Source organism: Camelus dromedarius, chromosome 36 (assembly GCF_036321535.1).
Source record: "Camelus dromedarius isolate mCamDro1 chromosome 36, mCamDro1.pat, whole genome shotgun sequence".
Taxonomy (NCBI): domain Eukaryota; kingdom Metazoa; phylum Chordata; class Mammalia; order Artiodactyla; family Camelidae; genus Camelus; species Camelus dromedarius.
The window spans coordinates 320,684-342,041 of NC_087471.1; the positions used below are offsets into that span (position 1 = coordinate 320,684).

At 40.7% G+C, this 21,358-nt stretch overlaps 1 protein-coding gene across 2 annotated transcripts in view; it reads left to right on the plus strand.

Annotated features, from left to right (window-relative positions):
• SPIN1 (spindlin 1) overlaps window positions 1–21,358 on the plus strand; it is a 66,658-nt gene that overhangs the window by 12,266 nt on the left and 33,034 nt on the right. Inside the window, exon 2 of one of the 2 annotated variants that reach the window (XM_031442297.2) lies at window positions 7,655–7,872. The exons of the other annotated variant lie outside the window; for it this stretch is intronic. Within the exon in view, the coding sequence (XP_031298157.1) occupies window positions 7,821–7,872 (52 nt within the window). The 5' untranslated portion in view covers window positions 7,655–7,820. The remainder of the gene's footprint in view (window positions 1–7,654; window positions 7,873–21,358) is intronic. 2 annotated transcript variants of the gene reach the window in all.

Consider the following 21,358-nt stretch of genomic DNA (forward strand, 5'->3'; position numbering starts at 1 on the left):
TTTTTTTCCCCCTTGAATTTTTCAGTTTGGGCTTGGTTGAATCTGTGGATGCAGAACCCACAGATACAAGGGGTCAGCTGTACGTAAGTCAAGAAGGTAGTGTAAAAGAGCCCCCTTTGTGTCTTTGCCACCCCCTCCGGTGATGTCTTCCTGACTTGGATAGCTTCCTGGCTTCTGGTGTGACAGGATGTTCCGGACTCCACACATATTTCCTCTCCCTCACCTGGAGTTAGCCAGTCCTATAAGAAGCCCTGGTTCCCAATAGTTTTTGTTAGGGGTGTTGTTTTAGATTTTATTTAGATTTTTCTAGCTTTCAGAAAGTTAGCCAGTCTATCTCCACCAGGCTTGTCCATTCTTCACATTGATACCTTCAGGTCTTTAAAGACATCAAGGCTTCAGAGTTACTTTTTTGCCAGTGGTTTTAGGCAGGGGTGGCTGTGCCATGGACCTTTTGGCAGTCTGGTGAAACCTATGGATACCTTTTCAGAGTGTTTCTGAATGCAATAAATAAAAAATACAAGGGATCACAAAAAGAATCATTTATATTTAAAAAATTAATAAAATATGAAAACGGTTTTAATTTAGTAATACGACTTTTTTGTTAAGTGACAAGGCAGTATTGTTAGCAATACAGATAATTAAAATTTCATATTTTAAGGTACTAAAATGACAGCTTTTGTTGTAGTAAATTGAGGTAGTCTTTTGATTTATCTCCTTCCACAGATGGATCAATGAATAATTGATAATAGGATGACAAGAGAGCCTTGTGGATCTGTGTGTCACTGCAGTGTAACCCTGACACCCTATCTGCCTGGAGTGAGGTCCGACTAGAGGGCAGGGCGCGGTCGTCCCTGCAGCTGCCCTCCCTGAAGACACCAGCAGTACACTCGGGGTCCACAGGCGGCCCCCACGGCTGACCTGCTGGCTGCAAATTCGGGGGTTCCCACGACCACCTCAGGTTGGATTATTTACTGGAACAATTGGCAGGACTCTGGAAAGTGCTGTACTTACGGTTACAGTTTCATTACAGCAGAGCTGTGACACATAGGGCGCGGTCTGGAAGGGTCCGAATGGGAAGCGTCTCGTTGCCTCCGGTGGAGTCAGGAGGGCCACCCTCCTGCGCACGGATGTGTAACTGCATGGAGTTCGGTATGTTGACCAGGGAAGCTCTCTCCAGCTTCAGTATCCGGAGTGTTGACTGGGGTTTCATGGTGTAAGCATGGCTGAGCAAATCATTGGCGGTGAGGTTGAGCTCAGTCCCAGCTTCCCTCCCTGAAAGGTGAGCTGCTGTGAGGGGATTCAGAGCTTCAGTCCTCTGATCCCATGGTTGGTCTTTTTGGTGTGGCCGGCTCCGTTCTAAGTCTTGTTAACAGAAGCTGTCTGGTAGGGGCCACCGTGACTCATGAGACTGCCACTCTTCCTGGAGTGGGGAGTGCTACTGCTTACTTCCTTCACTTCCCTTTGCTCAGCAGGACCCTCATTCTTTGGGGCTCAGTCAAATCCCAGTGGCTGGCCCTGTGCCCACTCTGCTCAGGACATGCTAGGGATTTGGAAGGTTCTTCCCAGGAACTGAGACAAGGACCAGCCAAACTCTTTGTTTTACAACAGTCACCAACTCTGTTGTCACAGTTTGATGACTAACGCCCTGATGGCTGATCCCCGCCTGTCATGTCTGTTCTGTGGCAGGGGTAGTACCTTAATTTAGAAGTGGTAGATGAGCTTCAGAGCTATTTTGAGATCTGCACCAAATGCAGTCGGATGGAAAGATCTGTGATTTCTGTTGTTGAGAGAGTCAGAGGTACTGGTAATAGCACTGTGGTTTATTTCATGCCTTCACGGTGGAAGGAAGTGCTGTATTTCAGGTGAGGAAAATGAAGACAGAATCCCCCCCCCCCATCCGGATTCATGACGCCTGTGAATTTTGTCCATGCTTAAGAGCTCCTATATTAGAAGTTGGTGTTTAGATGTTTAGTGATTTAGGCTGTTTAATAATTTTGTTTGTATAGATATGGGAGTTTGGGGCTTTGAAGGCCTTCAGGTGTTTGCCTGGTATGTATTATATAGCCAAAAGCTGGTCAGTTATCAGTGCTGTGTTCAAACTGAGTCCTTAAGGTTTTAGCCAAAGGGACAGCCTGCACTGTGGAGGCCTTTAGAACTCTGACTTCAGGTGCCATGCATCGGAACATTTGTAATTGGACTTTCTAATAAATTCTTCTAGGTACTTGGGAAGGTTCTTCGTTGTTATCCAATTCCTTTTTTTTCTTTCCAAATTTACAAAATCTAAAACCATCGACCCCTTTTCTCTCTTAACATTTTTTTGGGAAAACTTTCAAACATAAAGAAAAGTTGAAATAAGCTGTTGAACATCTGTATACTCACCATCCAGATTCAGAAATTGCAGATATTTGCCATATTTTCTAAATCTATTTTTAAAAATCATATATTAGGAAGTAAGTTGCAGACTGTTGAGTACCTACAGTGAACCCACGTGGTTGCCACCAGTTCCACATTTTGCTGCTCTCCTCTCTCCGCTGTCTTTCCCCCCAAACCTTTTAAAGGAAATTTTCTATACACAGAAAGGTTGAAACTGGCTGAGTTGTACCTGTATGTTCTCCATTGAGATTCATTTGCTAACATTTTGCTGTACTAACATTTTTTTTGTTGTCACGCCATTGGAAAGTTGCAGTGAATTGCAGGCATCATGACACTTCTTAAAATGAGGATTTTTTCTATGCAACTACAATATGATAATTAAGAAAATTATGTCTTGTTTAATATTCGGGTCCTATTCAGATTATAGCTGTATGTCGTTTTTCACAGGAAAACTGGTGATAGCATGCGTCCCTCCCACCACGTCGGACCCTGCGTGGCAGCAGCTCTGAGACCCTTGTTGGCAGCCGAGGCTTCAGCTCACGCCCGGCGTGTCTGGCCATTCGTACTCCTGTGTGCTTTTCCGTTAGTGATCCAGGGGTTGACACTTCTTTGGAAGTTAGCACTTTTGCTTCAGCAGCCTTAGCGATTTATTTTCTTTTTATAAATTGCACTGTTTGGTGATAGCAGCTGGCAGCAAATATTTTGATACGTAACTTCTGCTTTGTGTTTATTACTTTTATATCTGAAACGTTGAAATACTCACTTCTTACCTTTTTGGGGACAGAATACGGTGTCATTGATTTTTGTGGTGCCCTTTTCCTTTATGGCTGCAACCTATGTTTATTTTTAAAATAGGAAATTTATCCCAGCAGTGCTTGCTACTTGCAGTCTGTATGACCACGTGAAGCTGTTTTAATTTCTGTGCCACAGTTTTTTAATTTCCAAAATGGAACGGTTGTAGTACGTGCCTCATGGTGTTTGTGTAGAGTCTGAGTTGGTGCGTATATAGCAGTGTGTGACACACAGAAGGTGCTTCGGGATGCTTGTTTTCCTGTGAAATAGTTTGTGAGAATCTTGTGATCCCCTTTGAGATCATTACAGAATGAGAATTTGGAGTTTCAAAACTAAATTCATGACACATTTTAGAGATTGTTAGCAAAACTGCATGCCTGGATTCTTAGCTGTTTAGTACAGATGGACTTAGCAAAAGGAAATCCTGGATCTTCTGTTCCCCAACTTTTTATTATGAAAAATTTTAAATTGAAATAAAAGTTTAAAGAATAACGTTATTATGATCTCGCTTAGCTTCGGAAATTAATACTTTGTCATTTTCACTTTATTTGCTTTCTTTCCCTGTACTATTTGAAATCCACTTGCAGACATTATGACAACCTACTTGTGGAACTTTCTGCCTGCATTTCCTAAGAATGAGTATATTCTCGTGTATAACCACAGTGCCATTACTGTGTTTTTGAAGGTTAATGATAGCTCCATAACGTGTCATGTACTACGTAGTGTCTGTTAAATTTCTCCCCTTGTTTTAAATGTCATCTGTAGCCTTGCCCTCTGAACTTCTCATTCAGGGTTTGTCCTCTTTTAGTCTCTTTTAATCTAGAGCAGTATGCCTACCTTTTTTCTTTCTTATGACATTGCCCTTTTGAAGAGTGCGACCCATTTTTCTCGTAGAGACTTCTCACTTGCTCCCACATCACCTGTATTTCCTTTCAGCTGGAAATTAGGTCTGGAAGCTCCTGTCGATTTAGGTGAAGCATTTTTGGAGGGAATGTTTTATAAGTGATACGATGTACTTTGCATCACGTCACATCTGGAAGCCTGCCGAGTGTGGCTGGCTCACTGTTAGTGGTGCTGAATTGTTTGAGCCCTGCCTGTGAAGCAGCGTTTACAGTCAGTAGGTAATCTGAGGCGAGCCTTTGGTACGAGGCAGCATTATTCTCTAGCAGCCTTTCATCCAATGATGCTGTCAGTCTACTGAGTTTAGTCCTGAATACAGGACTGTCTTTTTTATGGCCTTCAAATTAAGCTCTATTTGACAACATTTTCTGTAATATTGGTGGGGGGGGCGGAATCCTTATAACTCCTGCTATGTTAGAAATAATGAGATTTTGCTATCTCAGGGTTTAAAATAAGATCAGGTCATTGGAGTAGTAATTGCAACTCAAAAATGAGAAAGGACTTTTGTCTGAAATTTTGCATTTTTATATTACTCAGGAAGCTCCTGCAACCCTTCAGCCTGTGTCTTACACTTTTTTAGTTATAACAAGTTCATCCTGAAAATTTTAATGAAGTGGTAAGCAACAGAAAATTGTACCAAGATAAGCTCAAATCTGCCAGTGAGAAAGGCATACATACACTTTTTAGTTTAGTAAGCTAAAATTTTCATGTTACAGAACCAAGTTGATTTCTTAAATTAGGAAACATTGATACTTATATAGATTAAAATATTCTTCAGTTTTTAAAGTAGCGTTGTAAAGAGAGGCGGAGGAAAGGAGCAGAGTCACGGGATGTTTTTAAACTCAGGAAATACTATGTGTATTGTATGAGAGTATTTTAGTGGTGAGAGAGAAATTGATTTAAAATATAGAGATGGGATGGATAAAACATGTGAAAGGGTTGAATTTAAACACAGTTCATTTGTCACTATAGTAGCAGAGGGTACCAGTCAGCCAGTGAACTTGGTGGTGGAAAGTTGAGTAGTTCTGTTTTGTTTACTTCCGTCTAACGTTACAGCAAAAAGCAAGCTTATCTGCCGAGGGAGGATGTAATATTGTCGAATGCCCATTTAATATACAAGATTATAAATCTGAATTTTTTCAGCCACGCTTAATAGCTTAAAATGTAGACAAGGAATTGGGTTAAGGTTTTGCCAAAAAAAAAAAAAAAAAAAGAAAAGAAAAGCAAGGGAGTCGTTATAGTGGTTGGCCGTCTGTGGAATTTCAGCTGAGTTCATGAGAACAGTTAGTCCCCTAGGAAGATGAAGGTCAAGCCATAGTTTGGAGGTAGTGGTTGCATCAAAGAATTGTTGGAGTGGGAGTTTTAAGGTAAGAAAAGTAGAACGCTCAGAGGCGGTTTTGAGTGTGAGATGCTTGAAACGAAAGATTCTAAAGGCGTGGTGTTGGTGATGAGAAGGTTGAGGTTGTGACTGTGGAGATGGAGGGGGCTGGAGTTGGGTAGGTAGTTTGAAGTGAGGATGTGGGAAAACCAAGGGGTCACATGTTGCCAAGAATGTGATAAGAACAGTGGCGGAAAAGAAGCAAACCAGGAACCCAAATCTTCCAAAGTGTGTGCAGGAGGATGAAGAGGTGGCTGCGGCAGGAAGGGTGCCTGTTCCTGCTAGTGCTGTGGCGTGTGCCTCCACATCGGGGTGCTGGGGTAGGGGCGATTGTGTGGTGTAGACAGTGGGGAACATGAACAGCAGCTTGGAGAGAGCTGTGGGGCAGCGGGGTCCGCACATGGGTGTTTTCTTCTGGCTGGCTGCCTTTCCGAAGTCGGGGGAGAGGTTTGGGCAGGTGGGGGCAGGGGCCGTGGGGTTCCCACAGGGAAAGGTGAGTCAGGGTGGGAGGACCGGAACGGGCGGCTGAGGGTTCTGGGGCTGACACGGGCTGACACGGGCCGAGCAGTGCAAGGCTTCCATGGCTGTCGGGTGGACTCTTAGGGGAGGTTGGGTCACCGTCCTCGTTGTCGTGACAGCCTAGGCTTGGTCTCCTCAGCTCGCTGGCACGGGGAGGCAGGCTGGTGTAGCTCCCAGGAGGAGCGCTTGGAACCTGGCGTGGGGAAGAGTTACCTTCAGGAAAGGGGCTGCCCCGTTCAGCACAGGCAACCTCATTTTTTTGAAGATTGTGGCAGTCTGGAATTGTCAGGTGATAGCATTTTTAGCAATGAAGTATTTTTAATCAAGGTATGTGCATAGTTTTTTCAGCATACTGCTATTATTGCATGCTAAAAGACTGCAGTGTGGTGTAGACATAACTCTCAAATGCACTGGAAACCCAAAAATGAGTGTGACTCACTTGATGGCAATGTTTACTCTGTTGCGGTGTCTGGACCTGAGCCTGCAGTGTCTCTGAGGGGTGCCTGTGTGACTTACTGGCACCTGAAATACTATTTATTTTCCTTCCTCGCTTGTGTACTGTTTCTCCCCTTCTGCCTAAGCTTCAAACAGTAGACACTTAGTGAATTTCATTGAATGAGTTTACTATAAAATCCATTTGTATTTAAATCTGTCTTCCTTCAATAATAAGTTTTATGTAGTTAAGAATTCTTACCAGTTAAACTGATTCTTCTCTCCCTTGTTATTTAGGCTTTTTAATGATTTTAACTATTTTGTTACTTTTTAGTCTAGAGAATTAATTCAGCATTCCTCTCTGTTTATTTTTAGAGGAGATACTGGGGATTGAACCTAGGACCTTGTGCAGGCTAGGCACGCACTCTTACCACTTGAGCTGTTCCTCCTCCCTTCAGCAGTCCTTTCAGTTCTTAAACTTGTGAGCACGTGGCTATACGTTGTAGACATGATGACTATACAGGAGAACTGAACGTAGTCATGTGGTTCAGTGAAACTTGTGGGAGATATTTGTGTTCTATGAGAATGTCTCTGTGTTTTACTACGTGGATGTAAACTGGAGCCAAATTTGGTTTAAATGATTAACTGCTTCCATAAGATGACTTAACTTTTCTGCATGAGTATGGAAATTTCTTTGAGGCTCCTCCGAAGTTACTGGATCTTTCCCTCTGGTTTCTGGAAGTTTGGGAGCAGAAAGGGAACTGCAAACTCACTAGAGGCTGTAATCCCTTCTCTTGCCCAAGGCTGCTGGCTTCCTGACCTTCCGCCTAGCTGTGCTCGGTCCTAGAGTAGATCCCTCTGCTGCCTCTCCCTCCAGCTTTGTTCCACCTCGTTCCTGCCGCACCTCTCTCACTGTGTCCTGTCAAGAAGATGGGCTGGGCCCATCTACGCCATCCACCCTTTTTTGACGTCTGCTGGCAAAATGGGTTGGAATACAGGAGGGGAGGCCGGATGCTGTGCTGTGTTGAGTCGACCTGAGGAACTGCACTTTCCCTTGTTAAAGGGTCCAGTTCCTCCTCTGCTCTCACTGCCCTGCGCTGTCCTTGGCACCCAGGTCCGAGGAGATAAAGCTGATTGCTTCTGGGCAAGGTGCATTGTAGCTAACGCTGTGTTTGCAGTGCGCGTCACGTCTGACGGCTCGCTTGGAGAGGTGTGCCCATGTGATGCTCCAGTAATGAGCTGTTATTCACTGTTTTACAGAGCACTTAGGATTGCACGGATTTTTGCTGAACTTGTAAAGGAGGCACTTGGGATGATGGATTAATAACAACAGCATTGAAATTCTATGGAAAGTTTCAAATTGGAGCATTCAAGTTGAATTTTCACCCTAGTCCAGCAGCTCTGCTGCTCACTTAAATGCAGATGAATGAAGACCCCATTCGGGAAGACACCTGGCCAGCGGTCCAGAGCTGATGCAGGTAGGCAGCGCTGTTCCACTCACACTTTAGTGCAGCACGTTTACAACAGTTGTAAATTTGAGGAGCACTTGCATAGAATTCCTAGTGGCTTGCTGTTCTTAAAGCTTTGTGATGTTCATAATTTCATGTACATATACATGTGAAAAAAACAGGGTTAGGTTTTTTTTTTAATTGAAGTATAGTCAGTTTACAGTGTTGTGTCAGTTTCTGGTTACAGCACAATGTTTCAGTCATACACAGACGTACATATATTCATTTTCATATTCTTTTTCATTATAGGTTATTGTAAGATGTTGAACAGATTTAGGTTTTTGAAAAGCAGAGATCATACTAATTTCTTGTGATCTCTTGCAGCAAAGATGTCCAGTAAAGTTAGCAGGTGAATTATAAATGCTTGTTTAATAGAATTACAGTAAACACAGGGTTTGTCGTTCTTTTTTGAAAGAAGTGAAAGTGTGGGGACCAGATGAACGTTAGATTTAGTGAGATTTAGGGTGTTCATAGCCATTTGGAGGGAAAAAAAGATGAACTTAGTGTTTTGTATATTTATTTGAAAAAACTTTACTAGAATGAAGTGTATGGAAATGAAATGAACATTTAATAGAAATTCATTCTTATTTTTGTGGCACACAGCTGCTACAACTAGAAGTTTAGACTTTGCATGATTTTTATCCATCCTAAAAACAAAGATAAAAATCTTACAGATTACACTATAAAATAGGTAAGTAATATTTTCTTTAGGACTTAACGTTTTTCTCCATTCCGGATACACGTTTGAACACTGAAAGAAACCTGTTGTAACATACTAAGGTTCTTTGATAAATGAATCTGAATATTATGCTAGCAAAATTATTACTAATCTTGCAAATGGTGGCTGTGTGATTTAGAATTTATTGTATTTATTAACTAAAGTATTTGGAATTCCTTTGTAGAAGAGCCACAGAAATTAAGATTTTTATGTGCCTCTTTTCTCTGATTTTAGTTCCTCTTTTATAAAGGTAATACTGATTTAACTGTTCAATATTTGTCAATAAAATTAACTTGTGACAGTGATGACAGACTGAAGTGTAAGTCATCCTAGAGTTCAGTATTCAAATCCCAGCTCTCATCAGCTCTGTCCCATCCTTCCGTCAGCTGTATAAACACCGGTACATTTTGTGTTTTCTTAAGCCTTGATTTTTCTTACCTAAACAATGGAACTGTTATGGTGTGTACCTGTGCGTGTCAGGTGCTTAGTGAGGTACTGGCACATCATAGCTGCTCTGCAGAAAGCACAGTTCTGGTTGATTATACTGTATATAATGTTTTTTATTTCCTCTCATTAGTTGCCAAAATTACTGCCAGGTTTTTGTTGATCAGTGAACCCCCACCCCCATGTTTCTATTTGAAATAGTAATTTGCACCCCCAAGTTCTGTTTAGGCACGCCATTCCAAATTCAGCACTCCTGTTTTCTTGGTTGAAAGTCATCTTCTTGCTAGGAGAAGAGAGAGAGTTAGAGTGATGGTGTAATATGGTGTCAGTGACTGAAGGAGCTGACCTTCAGATGGTTTTGACCTTCAAAACCAAGAGATGTTGCTGTTCTTAAGGGAGAGGTGGCTAATCCTGGCCTTTGATCTCAGGTTTTCTCATTCAGTATTTCTTCAAGCATGTGGCATCTGGCTGAAGACAAAGTAGGTCATCTGTAAATTCTAATTGGCCCTTTGCTAGGTATTTAACATGAGACCCTGGGTCGTGTATCGTGCAACACACCCTATTCTAGAGAGACTGCTGACCCTTTGATCAGTATTATTTATAAAACTGTCGTAACCATTTTCCTGTTACCATGGACAGAGTCTCTTTTAAACGCCTGTATCAGTAATGAGTGTGCCCATTTACAGATACGGGAAACCCACCTAGAACAGGGGTTTCTTTTCCTCACGCAGCAAGAAGCCCAGGGAGGCATTCCAGAGTGGATGTGGTGGCTTCGCTGTGCCCTTAGTCTGATGCCGTCTCGAAGTCTAAAGCTGGGGTCTTCAGTAGATAGGGCCCCAGGTGTCTCTCTCCCTCTGTGGGCCGTTGGGGGGCTGGACTTACTGCATGAGGGATCCCAGAGCGAGTACCCCAGGAGAAGCAGGCCCAGCGGCATGGTCTCTCCTTTGGGAGCCTTGCAGACACACAGATTGACTTCTGCTGGGTTTTGTTCGTTGAGGCAGTCACAGAGGCCTGCCCAGGTTCAAGGGCGCAGGCATGTACTCTGCTCCACGGGAGGACCGTCAGGGAATTGGTGGCCATGTTTTAAAACCACTGCGGTAGGGGGCTCCCAGTACCTGACACTGTGTTTGTTATAGAGCACGAGTGATGAATAAAAATGTGAATTTTTACATCCCTTTTATATATGTAGTTCAACGTACGAGGGATTTCTACTTTCAAAACAACTTGGGTTTATCTTTATGAATGTGTTGGAGCTCAGTTGGCAGCCGAAGTAGTCGTCTTAATGACACTAGGCGGCAAACCCTTCTGTGTAGGGCAGCTTTTCTCATGTGTTTTTTCTGCAGAGTTAGCCTCCACTTTCACTAGTTTCCCAAAGGTTGCGCTTTTTCTCCTTGTATGACATGCTTGGACTGTACGGATAGGTACAGGGAGTGGTAATAATACTACTCAGATTAATAGCTATTTTTGCTGTATTCGAGTATTTTGAAAACTTTGATTTTATTTTGATCAAATCAATAAAAATTCATAGGTGAAATGTCAAGTAGTGCACTTGACATAAACCAAAAAGTAGGCCTTCCATTCATTCTGATTTTTACCTTCCAGTTTTGTAAATAGCACGAGTCTATAAATTTCTCTTGATCTGACAATTTTATTTTTTATTTTATTTTTGGGGGGTTCTGTTTTTTGGGGGGGTTCTGCTTTTTGAGTTTTTGAGGGTTCTGATCTGACAGTTTTAGATGTTCTATATTGACATCTGTTGAGGATTTTGGCCTTTTCACATAATATCTTTCTCTCCCATTAGCCTTCTAATGAGGTTTTTGGCTAAAAATGTATTTGTTACTTCCCTTCTGATTGCCGTGTAGATACTGAACTTTTGAGCCAAGTAATGCAGTATGATTGCTTTCTTTGTAGATTGTTTTTCCTGTAATTTAATGATTGCTTTATCTTTTTCTATTTGTTTAAATTTATTTGCAGCTTAAAGTCTCATAACCCCTCCAACAGCTTTATAAAGCTCCTCTCAGTATAATTTCCTGCACAGCAAATGTGATAGGTAGTCCATCTGCCCGTGTTTTTCTTGGAGACTGCTTTCTAGCACCTTCTGTCCTTTTCTGATCTGTTGATTACCCTCTCGACCTGCTGCAACATTGTCATCCTTGGAATTCCGTTTTCCTCGTTTGTGTGTCAGAGTTTTCTTTTTTCCTGGATGCTACGCATTTTCTTTCTTAGTGTGTACTCTTGCTTAGGTGAAGCATGTACAATTTTAGAGGTTTCAGGAGTAGGCAGTGAATGAGTTGATTATTCAAACTGCAGGTGGAATGTATGGTGATCTATTCATATTCTTTTGTGTATGTTTGAAATTGTCTCTAATAACAATTTTTCAAAAATGCACGTAGACAGTGAAGTTTTTTTTTTTGAGACCTCGTGTCAACATTGTCTCTGTTCTTCTCCCATGCTCTGTCTTGGGCAGAAGATTCTCGGTTAGAAGTTAACTTTTTCATTCAGAGTTTTCCAGGCATTGCTCCATTCATTGTCTTCCAAGTCCCAGTGTTGCTGTTTGGGGAAGCTGGGTGCCATTTTCATTTCTGAACCTTTGTGTGTGTCCTGTGGTTTTTTCCCCTGTTCTCTAGATATTTTTAGAGTCATCTCTTAGTGTGTTCTGAAACTTTATGCCAGTGTGGGTTGGTTTTAGTCTTTTTCGTTTATCGTTTCAGGCATTTCGGTCTGTAGATTCACCCTTTAACTGGAGACTTCTGTTGCTCCTTTGAGCATCTTCCGTATCTTTTCTCTGGAATACACGCCACTTGGATGTTACGCTTCTTAGGTTGATGTTTTTTTTCTTTAGACCTTCTCCAGTTACTCATGTTCATCTTCTCATTCTTGCCGAGGGAGTTTACTATTTTCCAACCTTTAAAAAATTTTTTTCAGTAAGCATTTTAAATTTCTAGGAGCTCTGTTTTGTTTTCATATTTATTTATTTCTTAGATGCAAGTAGCTTATATGTCTGAGGCTATAAATTGCATCTTTAAAAAACCTTTCTTGACTTAGCTCTTCCTCTTACGTGTGTCTTGGTGTCTTTTGCTTTCAGTCTCTCTTTGTGAATGTTTTCTCTAGAGATGGACTCTTTCATATTTTCTACTTGTACAATGAGAGTGTTCATCACCTCTCAGATTTCCTAATTTCCACCATTACAGTTATGAAGTCCTGCTCCCTTATTGTCTGTTGAAGTGGCCTTCCCCTGAGACCACTGCTGGTCATACAAAGCCAGGCTGATTGAAATTGCTGATCAGCAGGGGGAGTGTCGCCATGACAGCCTCCCAGGGAAATTGCCCAAGAGGGGACGGTGCTCACAGAGGGAGGATGAGCGGGCTGATGGGGCTGGAGGCAGTGAGTGTGGTGTGTAGGGGGACTGGTGAGTGTTTCTAATCCAGGTGAGCTGCTTGTGCAGTCGTTGGTCTTTGACATCTTTGGACCATCTGAGTCCATGCAAAGTTAAGCTGAAAATTGGTTATTTTGGAACATGTGTCTGAACGAGCTTGTTAGAACGGTTTGAGTATATATAGGTTTTCTTGCCTGTCATGGTTTGGTACAGTTTAAATAACTTTTCTGAGTCATAGAACAGTTGATTTTGTAAATTAGGCTCTTTTCTCGCGTCAGCCAACAAATAGATGTAGCTGTAGCTGCTAAGTAAAGGATCTTGTTCTGTTTCCCACTGGAAAATCTGTGATCCACATATGGGTGATGTAACCCACGGTTGATGACAAACTGACATCAGTGCCCAGTGAATATGTACACGCTTGGCTCCTCTTCTGTTACTCAGTTTTCCACTCAGCAGTAGGTACTGGTGACCTGTCCTGAGCAGTACGTAGGGACCTTGCTCGGGACTCTACCACTGAGTGGTGTGGTCCGTTGTGTGGGTGAACCACGTTAGTGTGTTCTCTAGCCGGTGATGTGGATGTTTGAGTTGTTTGCACGCTTCTGCTACTAGAAATAGTAATTGCACTGGATAGGCTCGTCCGTTTGTTCTGCCAGTGTCGCTGGGGCAGATTTCTAGAGGTGGAGTTGAGTCAAATCTTAAAACGTGTATATAATTCTGTATCACCACGGTCCCCTCCAAGGGCTCTGTACCATTTTTCATTCCTGTTAACAAGCAGTATATAAATGTTTCTCACACAGTCTTGCCAGGGTAATATGTTGTCAATTGTGTGGATTTTTGTCCATCTGACAGGTGAGAAATGGTATCTCAGTGTCATGTTACGTGTGAAGCTGGATATCTTGTCTTCCTTGTAAAGGCTTCTTTGGCCTTTTCTGTTTTTATCTTTCCCACTTTTCTTCTCTACTTTCAGAAGCTCTTTAATGTCAGAGCTGTGAATGTTTGTGCTAGAAGTAATTTACCTTATACTTTCTGTTGTGTGGAGTCAGCCTGGAGAAAACCTTCCTTGAGTCCCGGGTCTCTTACTTCCATCTGTGGGGCTCAGCCTCCTTCACAGGGGTTGTGCTGGACTTCAGCACATTATTTCTTGGATCCTGTGTGCTTATGGTGTTTTCTCTCAATTTCTGGAGAGTATCCTCCAGTAACTTGAGAGATTTGTGTAAGGGATAAATTTTGTGCCCATATATGAGTGTCTAAGTGCCAGTTGGTAATTTAGCTGGGTGTGGAATTTTTTAAATAGAATTTATTTTTTAAAGAGCAGTTTCAAGTTACAGCAAAAATGAGCAAAGGATATGATTTCTCATATACCCCCTGCCTCTCCCCAGCTTCCCCCACTAGCTCCATCCCACACCAGAAGATATGTGTGTTTACAGTCGATGTACCTACGTGGACACATCATCATCATCCAAAATCTAGTTTACCTTAGTGGTCACTCTTGGTGTACATTCTGTGGGTCTCAGCAAATGCATCACTGTGCAGATCCACCATTACAGTATCATGCGAAATAGTTCCACTGCCCTAAAAATCGCCTGTGCTCCAGCTGTTCATCCCTGTTTCCCCCTTCACCTTTGGTAGTACTGACCTTTTCTCCATGGCTTTGCCTTTCCCAGAACATCATATAGTTGGAATCACAAAATAGCACGTTGTGTTTGCTCACTTGGTATCATTCATCTAAGTTTGCTCCATTTCTTTTCATGGCTTGGTAGCTCTTTTTAAATTTTTTTTTCCTATGCTGAATGTTCTGTTGTGTGGATATAATACAGTTTATTTATCCATTCACCTACTGAAGGACGTCTTGTTGGTTGCTTCCAAGTTTTGGCAATTATGAATAAAGCTGCTGTGCACATCCATGTGCAGAATTTTATGTGGGACATAAGTTTTCACCTTTGGGTAAAAGCCAAGGAGCATAATTGCTGGCTCACATGGTGAGAGTATGCTTAGTTTTGTAAGAAACCGCCAAATTTGCATTCCCACCAACAATGAGTGAGAATTGCAGTTGCTCACATTCTCTCCAGCACTTGGTGTTGTCAATGCATACTTCGGATTTTTACCTTTGTAATAGATACGTAGTGGCATCTCATTGTTTTGAGTTTGTATTTCTCTGATGATATTTGATATAGAGGATTTTTTCATATGCTCATTTGCTATCTCTGTAACTTCTTTGGTGAGGTGTCTGTTAAGGTCTTTGGTCTTATTTTTTGAAAGTTGCTTTAATCAGATTGTTTTCTTATTGCTGAGTTTTAAGAGTTCTTTGTATATTATGGGTAACAGTACTTTATCAGATGTCTTTTGCAAATATATTCTTGTCTTTTCATTGTCTTGACAGTGTCTTTCACAGAACAGAAATTTTAAATTTTAATTAAGTCCAATTATCAATTATTTCCTTCATAGATTGTGCCTTTGATGTTGTATCTAAAAACTCAACATAATCAGGGTTATCTGAATTTCCTCCTTCTTTTAGGATTTTTTAGTTTTTTATTTTACATTTAAGCCTGTGGTCAGTTTTGATTTCATTTTTGTGAAAGGTGTAAGGTCTGTGTCTAAACTGGTTTTTTTGCACGTGGATGTCCAGTCCCACCATCATTTGTTGAAAAGACCTGTCTTTTCTCCATTGTATTTATTGCCTTTGCTCATTTGTCAGAGATCAGTTTACTGTATTGATGGGGGTCTGTGCGCTGTCTGTTGTGTTCCATTGATCTGTTTGTCCATTCTGTCACCAGTACCACACTGTCTCGGTTAGTGTAGCTCTGTAGCAAGTCTTAAAGTCAGGTGGTGTCAGTCTTCCAACTTTGTTTGTCTTCAGTATCCTGTTTGCTGTTCTGTGTCTTTTGTCTCTCCATACAAATTTTAGAATCAGTTTGCTGATATCCAGAAAATAACTTGCTGGGATTTTGATTGGAATTGCAAGTTGAGAAGAACTGACATCTTGACAATGTTGAGTCTTCCTTTCTCAGAACATGGAATATCTGTTCGTTTATATGGTTCTTTAATTTCTTTCATCACAGTTTTGTAGTTTGCCTCTAGATGCCTTTTATATGGGCTTTGTGGTGATGTCCCTTCTTTCGTTTTTCATATTATTGATTTGCATCCTCTTTCTTTATCCCAGCTAGAGATTTATCAATTTTGATTTTTTCCAAGAACCAGTTTTTGATTTTGTTGTTTTTTTCTCTCAATTTCCTAATTTAAGTTTTGTTGATTTGTCTTCTAATTTTTATATCTTCCCCTCTGTTACTGTGCATTTAATTTTCTCTTTTTCTAGTTTTGTAAAATGGAAGCCTTGATTTTTGTTTTGTTTTAGATCTTTTCTCTCTTCTAGTATTTGCATTCAGTGCTATAAGTTTCCCTTTAAGTTCTGCTTTCTCTGAATCCCACACATTTTGGTAAATTGTATTTTCATTTTCATTTAGTTCAAAATATTTTTTAATTTGCCTTGAAGTTTCTGCTTTGAATCGTATGTTTAGAAGTGTGTTGCTTAATCTCCAAGTATTTGGGGATATTCTAGCTATCTTTCTATTATTGAATCTAGTTTAATTTCATAGTGGTCTGAGAACACTTCTGTTCTTCTAAATTTGTTAAGATGTGTTTTATGGTTGAGAATGTGGTCTATCTTGGGAAGTGCTCCTGAGGAACTCAAGAAGGTGCATTGTGCTGCTGCTGTTGGGTGAAGCAGTCTTTACCCGTATGTTGTATCTAGTTTAATGACGGTGGTACTGGGCTCAACTGTGTTTACACTGATTTTCTGACTGCTGGATCTGTCCGCTTCTCACTGAGGTGTTGAAATGTCTCCAACAATAATAGTCGATTGACCTGTTTCTCCCTGTAGTTTGTATCAGTTTTCAATGTCAGCTAGTTTGATGCTCTGTTTCCAGGTGCATGCACACTAAGGGTTGTTATGTCTTCTTGGAGAACTGACACTTTCATCATTAGACAGTGCCTTTCTTTACCCCTGATTACCTTACTTGCTTTCACGTCAGCGCTGGCTGAAATTAATATAGCCACTCCTGCTTTCTGTTGATCAGTGTTAGCACGGTATGTCTTTCTCCATCCCTTTATTTTTACTCTAAATGGAACTTTGTTTTTAAAGTGGACTTCTTGTGGACAACATACAATATGGCCTTGTGTTTTGATTCACTATGGCAGTCTCTTTTTGTTGGGGTACTTAGGTGATTATTGGATTAATACCTGCCATGTTTGTTACTATTTTCTGTCTATTCATTGCCCTTGTTCTTTGTTCCTGTTTTTGTCTTCTGTTTGTTTTTTTTTTTTTTTACCTTTTATGGCTTTGAATATTTTGCATGATTCAGTTTCTCCCTTTTCTTAGCATATCAATTATACACACACACACACACACACATATACACATACATATATATACTTTTTTTTTTGCCCTAAAGTTTGCAATATAAATTTATAACTCATCCAAAACACTTTCAAATAACATGGTAGTGCTTCATTGGTAGTGAGAATACATTATAACAACAAAGTATTACAATTCCTCCCCTCTAGTCTTTTGTATTATTGCTGTCTTTCACTTATACATAAGCTGTTATCATCTTATATATTGTTGCTAATATTATTCTGAACAGAATGTTATCAGTTCAGTTAAAAATAAGAAAAAACAGTTTTATACTGCCTTCACTTACTTCATCTCTAATGTTCTTTATTTTATGTAGATCTGCCTTTCTGACTTACTATCATTTTACTTCTCTTTAAGTAATTTTATTGAACATTTTTGGAGCACAGATATGCTGGCAACAGATTTTCTCAATTTTTGTTTGTTTTGAGCAACTCTATTTCTCCCTTACTTTTGAAGGACGCTTTTTACAAAATACAAAATTCTAGGTTGTTTTATAATTTTTTCTGGACACTTTAAATATTTCTCTCCATTCTCTTTTTGCTCGCATGCTTTCTGAGAAGTAGGGCATAATTCGTAACTTTGCTCCTCCATAGTTAAGGTTTTTGGTTTTTTTGTTTGTTGATTTGTTTGTTTGTTTTTACTCTGGCATCTTCTGAGATTTTTTTCTTTATCTTTGATTGTTCTGCAGTTTGAATATGATAGGCCTATGTAGGTTTTGTTTGTTCGTTGTTTTGGCATTTATCCTGCTTGGTGTTCTCTGAGCTTCCTGTATCTGTGGTTTGGGGTCTGATGTTAATTTGGGGGAATTTGTCAGTCATCACTGCTTTAAATAGTTCTGTTCCTTTCGTATCTCTCTTGACACCCACATTATGCATATGTTAACACCTTTTGTTGTTGTCCCACAGTTTTTAGATACTCTGTTTCATTTTTTTCCTGTCTTTATCTTTTTCTCTTTAGTTTTCAGTTTGGTAATTTCTGTTGACATATCTTCAAGCTCAGAGATTCTTTCCTCAGCCAAGCCTAGTCTACTAATGAGTCTGTTAAAGTAAAGGCATTCTTCATTTCTGTTTTGGTGTTTTTGATCTCTGCCATGTCTTTTTGATTTTTTTATTTTGTTTTCCATTTCTCTGCTTATTACCCATTTGTTCTTGCTTTGTTGTCTACTTTTTTCACTAGAGCCTGTTGGAAGGTGGACATACTGAATAATATCCTCTGTACTTAGAAGGAACTTTGAGACCAAAATGTGAAGCGGGCATAAAGTGCAATTATGAAATTGACTGTAGGTGACTTACATCCAGGCAGGATCAGCCAGACAACTATCCAGAGGCATTCACAGCGGCACTCCATACTGCTGAAAAGGGTACAGGGGGACTTAAAGGGACCAAAGCTAAAAATAGAGTCTGACTACTAAGGGAGAAGCATGTCTGCATCAACGGGACCAGGGTCCCCCCCTCCCCATGTTCTCTCCACCTGCCCCCTCCATAATCTCATGACCATTAACCATGCGTCAGCAAAAGACATGCTTCCAGCCTTCATATCAGATGAAAGCAAGGGTAAAAATTGATAGGAAAGTTATTTGGCTTGGGTGCATTCCTGGTGAGTAGAATACAGCTCAGACAAGCAGAGGAGGGAGAGAGAACTGCGGGTCTAAATGAGCTGACAGCCTGGAGTCAGTGCAGTTCAGCGACGCAGGGCCCTTGGCATGCTGACAGCTCAGTATCACTGCCGTATCCGAGTCTGGTTCTGATACTTGCTCTGTCTCTTCAAACTGTGGTGTTTGCTTTTTAATATGCCTTGACATTTCCTCACGAAAGCCAGACAGGGTATGCTGAAAGGCAGACTTGGTATCCTGGGTAGAAGGAACTCTGGCTGATAACCCCTCAGTGGCGTGGTGGGGTGGTGTGGGAGGGCTGGTACACTGAGTACTTCTGTGATTAGGTCTCAGGCTTAGTGAGTCTCTGCCACTTAGCTGTAACCTTCACACGTGCTCCTCGGGGTCCCTCACCCCTTATGTGGTGCCGGGTGGTTAGGGGGCTGAGCTTTGAAATTCCTGTCACATAAGGGGACAGCTAGAGAGAGCTGGATGGAGTTGGGTCTGTCCCTTCCTGCAGGCCAGTTAGGCCCTGATACAGGAGTTTTTCTTGAGGGCAGGCCTTGTTAGGAACAGAATACTTCGGTGTATTTCCCTTGTTGGAGGCAAGAGGGAGTTCTCTGATTTTCACATGAGAACCTGATAGGTAGAACTTCCAGAAACATGGAGACCCCCACCCCATGACTGGGTCCCCTCTCACACTTGTCCACACCCGATCCTCTAACATTGATCAGTTACCTTTTAGGTCTTCCTGCCCGTGTGCTGGCTCCCACAGAGGGTTCTGTTGCCCTGAGCTGTGAGTCACTGTATCTGCACGTCTGTTCTCCACTTTTGGGGCAGTGGTTTGCCTGGTCACTTGCCGTCTCTCACCAGTCTGAGTTGTTGATTTTTCAGCTTTTTCAGCTCTTATTAGGACAGAGTGATGACTTCCAGGCTCCTAACATGCTTCCCTGGAAATAGGAAGTTCTCTCTCTACGTTTATTTTAATTTTCAGGTGCTCTTGTTCCCATTTTATGACTGTGATATCTTCCGTTTCCCTGAGGATACCAGTTCTTTGATTTAATCTTTGTAGCTCTTGGTTCATTTCATAAATAGCACTGCTTGTTTCTGTCTTTCTCATACCACTGAGGGTTTGGTTGTTGTTTTCCTTACGTGACTATTTATTGATCATTGTCCATTCATACTTAAGAAGTACTTAAGAACTGTGGATTAATTGCGAATGGCTTACCTGTTCTTGAGTGGCCAGAAAAGATTGTTTCTGCCATGGTACTCATCTAAATGGGAAAGTCAGCTTTGTGGGGAGTGTGGCAATATGTGGGGCCTGATAAATCTTGTCTAGGATTCAGGGACAGGGGCATGAGTGTTAGGCTGAGAGTACACCAAATGCGAAAGTCAGCTGCCCTTTCCTTGTCTGTTTAGTGCGGAAGGGATCCTGACACTTGGTGTATAGTTCCAGTAGATCTTGATTGGACCCTCTGTTTTCACATCTGCTTTTGCATTTTTAATATCCGCATCCACTGTAAGCCTAGGGATGTTCCAGGGGTGCTTCAGATAGATTTTTCTCCGTCCAGTCTGTGTCTTTATCATTATCTGTGAGCAGCTGCCTACTGAGTTCAGTGTATGCAGACATGCTGGGTGACACTGGAGGAGAATGGCTCTTAGTCAAGGCCATGTCTTGCTGTTTTTAATCTGTGATCTACAGTGGACAATCTTGCATAGACCAATTGACCATGTATCTCCTTTTTCATTTAACTTTTTAGAATTGTAAATATAGCATAGGTACAGAAATTTGTTTTTTAAAAAATGCACATCTTAATGTAAGGACAAGGAGAGAGCACTTTGCAGGTAACCCAGTTCTCCTCCACCCAGGGGAGCACCACTGTTCTGAGTTCATGGTAAAAAGTCCTTTGTTTTGTTTATATTCTGGCTATACTTAGAGTGAATTTTGATTCATATAGTAAGTATTTTTCAGCATTCCGCAGATATTGAGTGATTGTGTTTTCATTTATATTTTATTCAAAATAGTTGAATTTTCATTATGATTTTGTGTTTAAACCATAGATTTTTAGAAGACTGTTAATTTTCAAATACTGGGATGTTTCCAAATATTTTGTTATTTCTAGTTTAATTCTGATTTAGTCAGAAAACATACTTGGTATGATTTCAAGTTATTTTAAGTGTATTGAGAATTTGTATTATGAGTAGCATATGGTGTCTCTGGGTTAACGTCCCATGTGAACTTGGAAAAGATGTATATTTTGTCATGATTGGATTAGTGTTCCATAAACACTGTCTCAACTAAATGTACTTGGCTGTTTGTGATGTTCAGATCTTTTATATCCTTTCTGATATTCCAACCCACTTGTTATATCAACTCCTGGGAGAGAAGAGTTCATATCTCAATGTTATTATGAGCGTGTCAATTTTTCTTGTCAGTTCTGTCAGTTTTGCCATATGTATTTCAGTATTCTAGAATTAGGTTCATACACATTTTAGATTGTTACGGCTTCTTGATTAATTGACCTTTTATCATTTTGTAATGTCCTTTTTGATCTTTGATAACTTTGTACTGAATTTGTCTGGTGTTAATAATTACCTCTTACATTTTTATGTGGTCTCTTAATAGATACAAGAACTATTTAGGGTTAATGTAATTATCTAAAGGTATTTTTGCTCGGTATAGTGTTCTAAATTCACTGGTAGGGTTTTGTTTGGTTTTTGTTCTTTTCAGCAGCAGGTTAAACATTTATTCCGCTGTTTTCTGCCTTACGTTGTTTCTTTTTTTTTTTTTTTAACACCTTCATTGTGTGATTCCTGTATAATACACTACATATATTTGAGAGGAACAACTTGATGAGTTTTGATAAATGTATATACCGATGAAACCACCAGCATAATCAAGATAACTAACATATC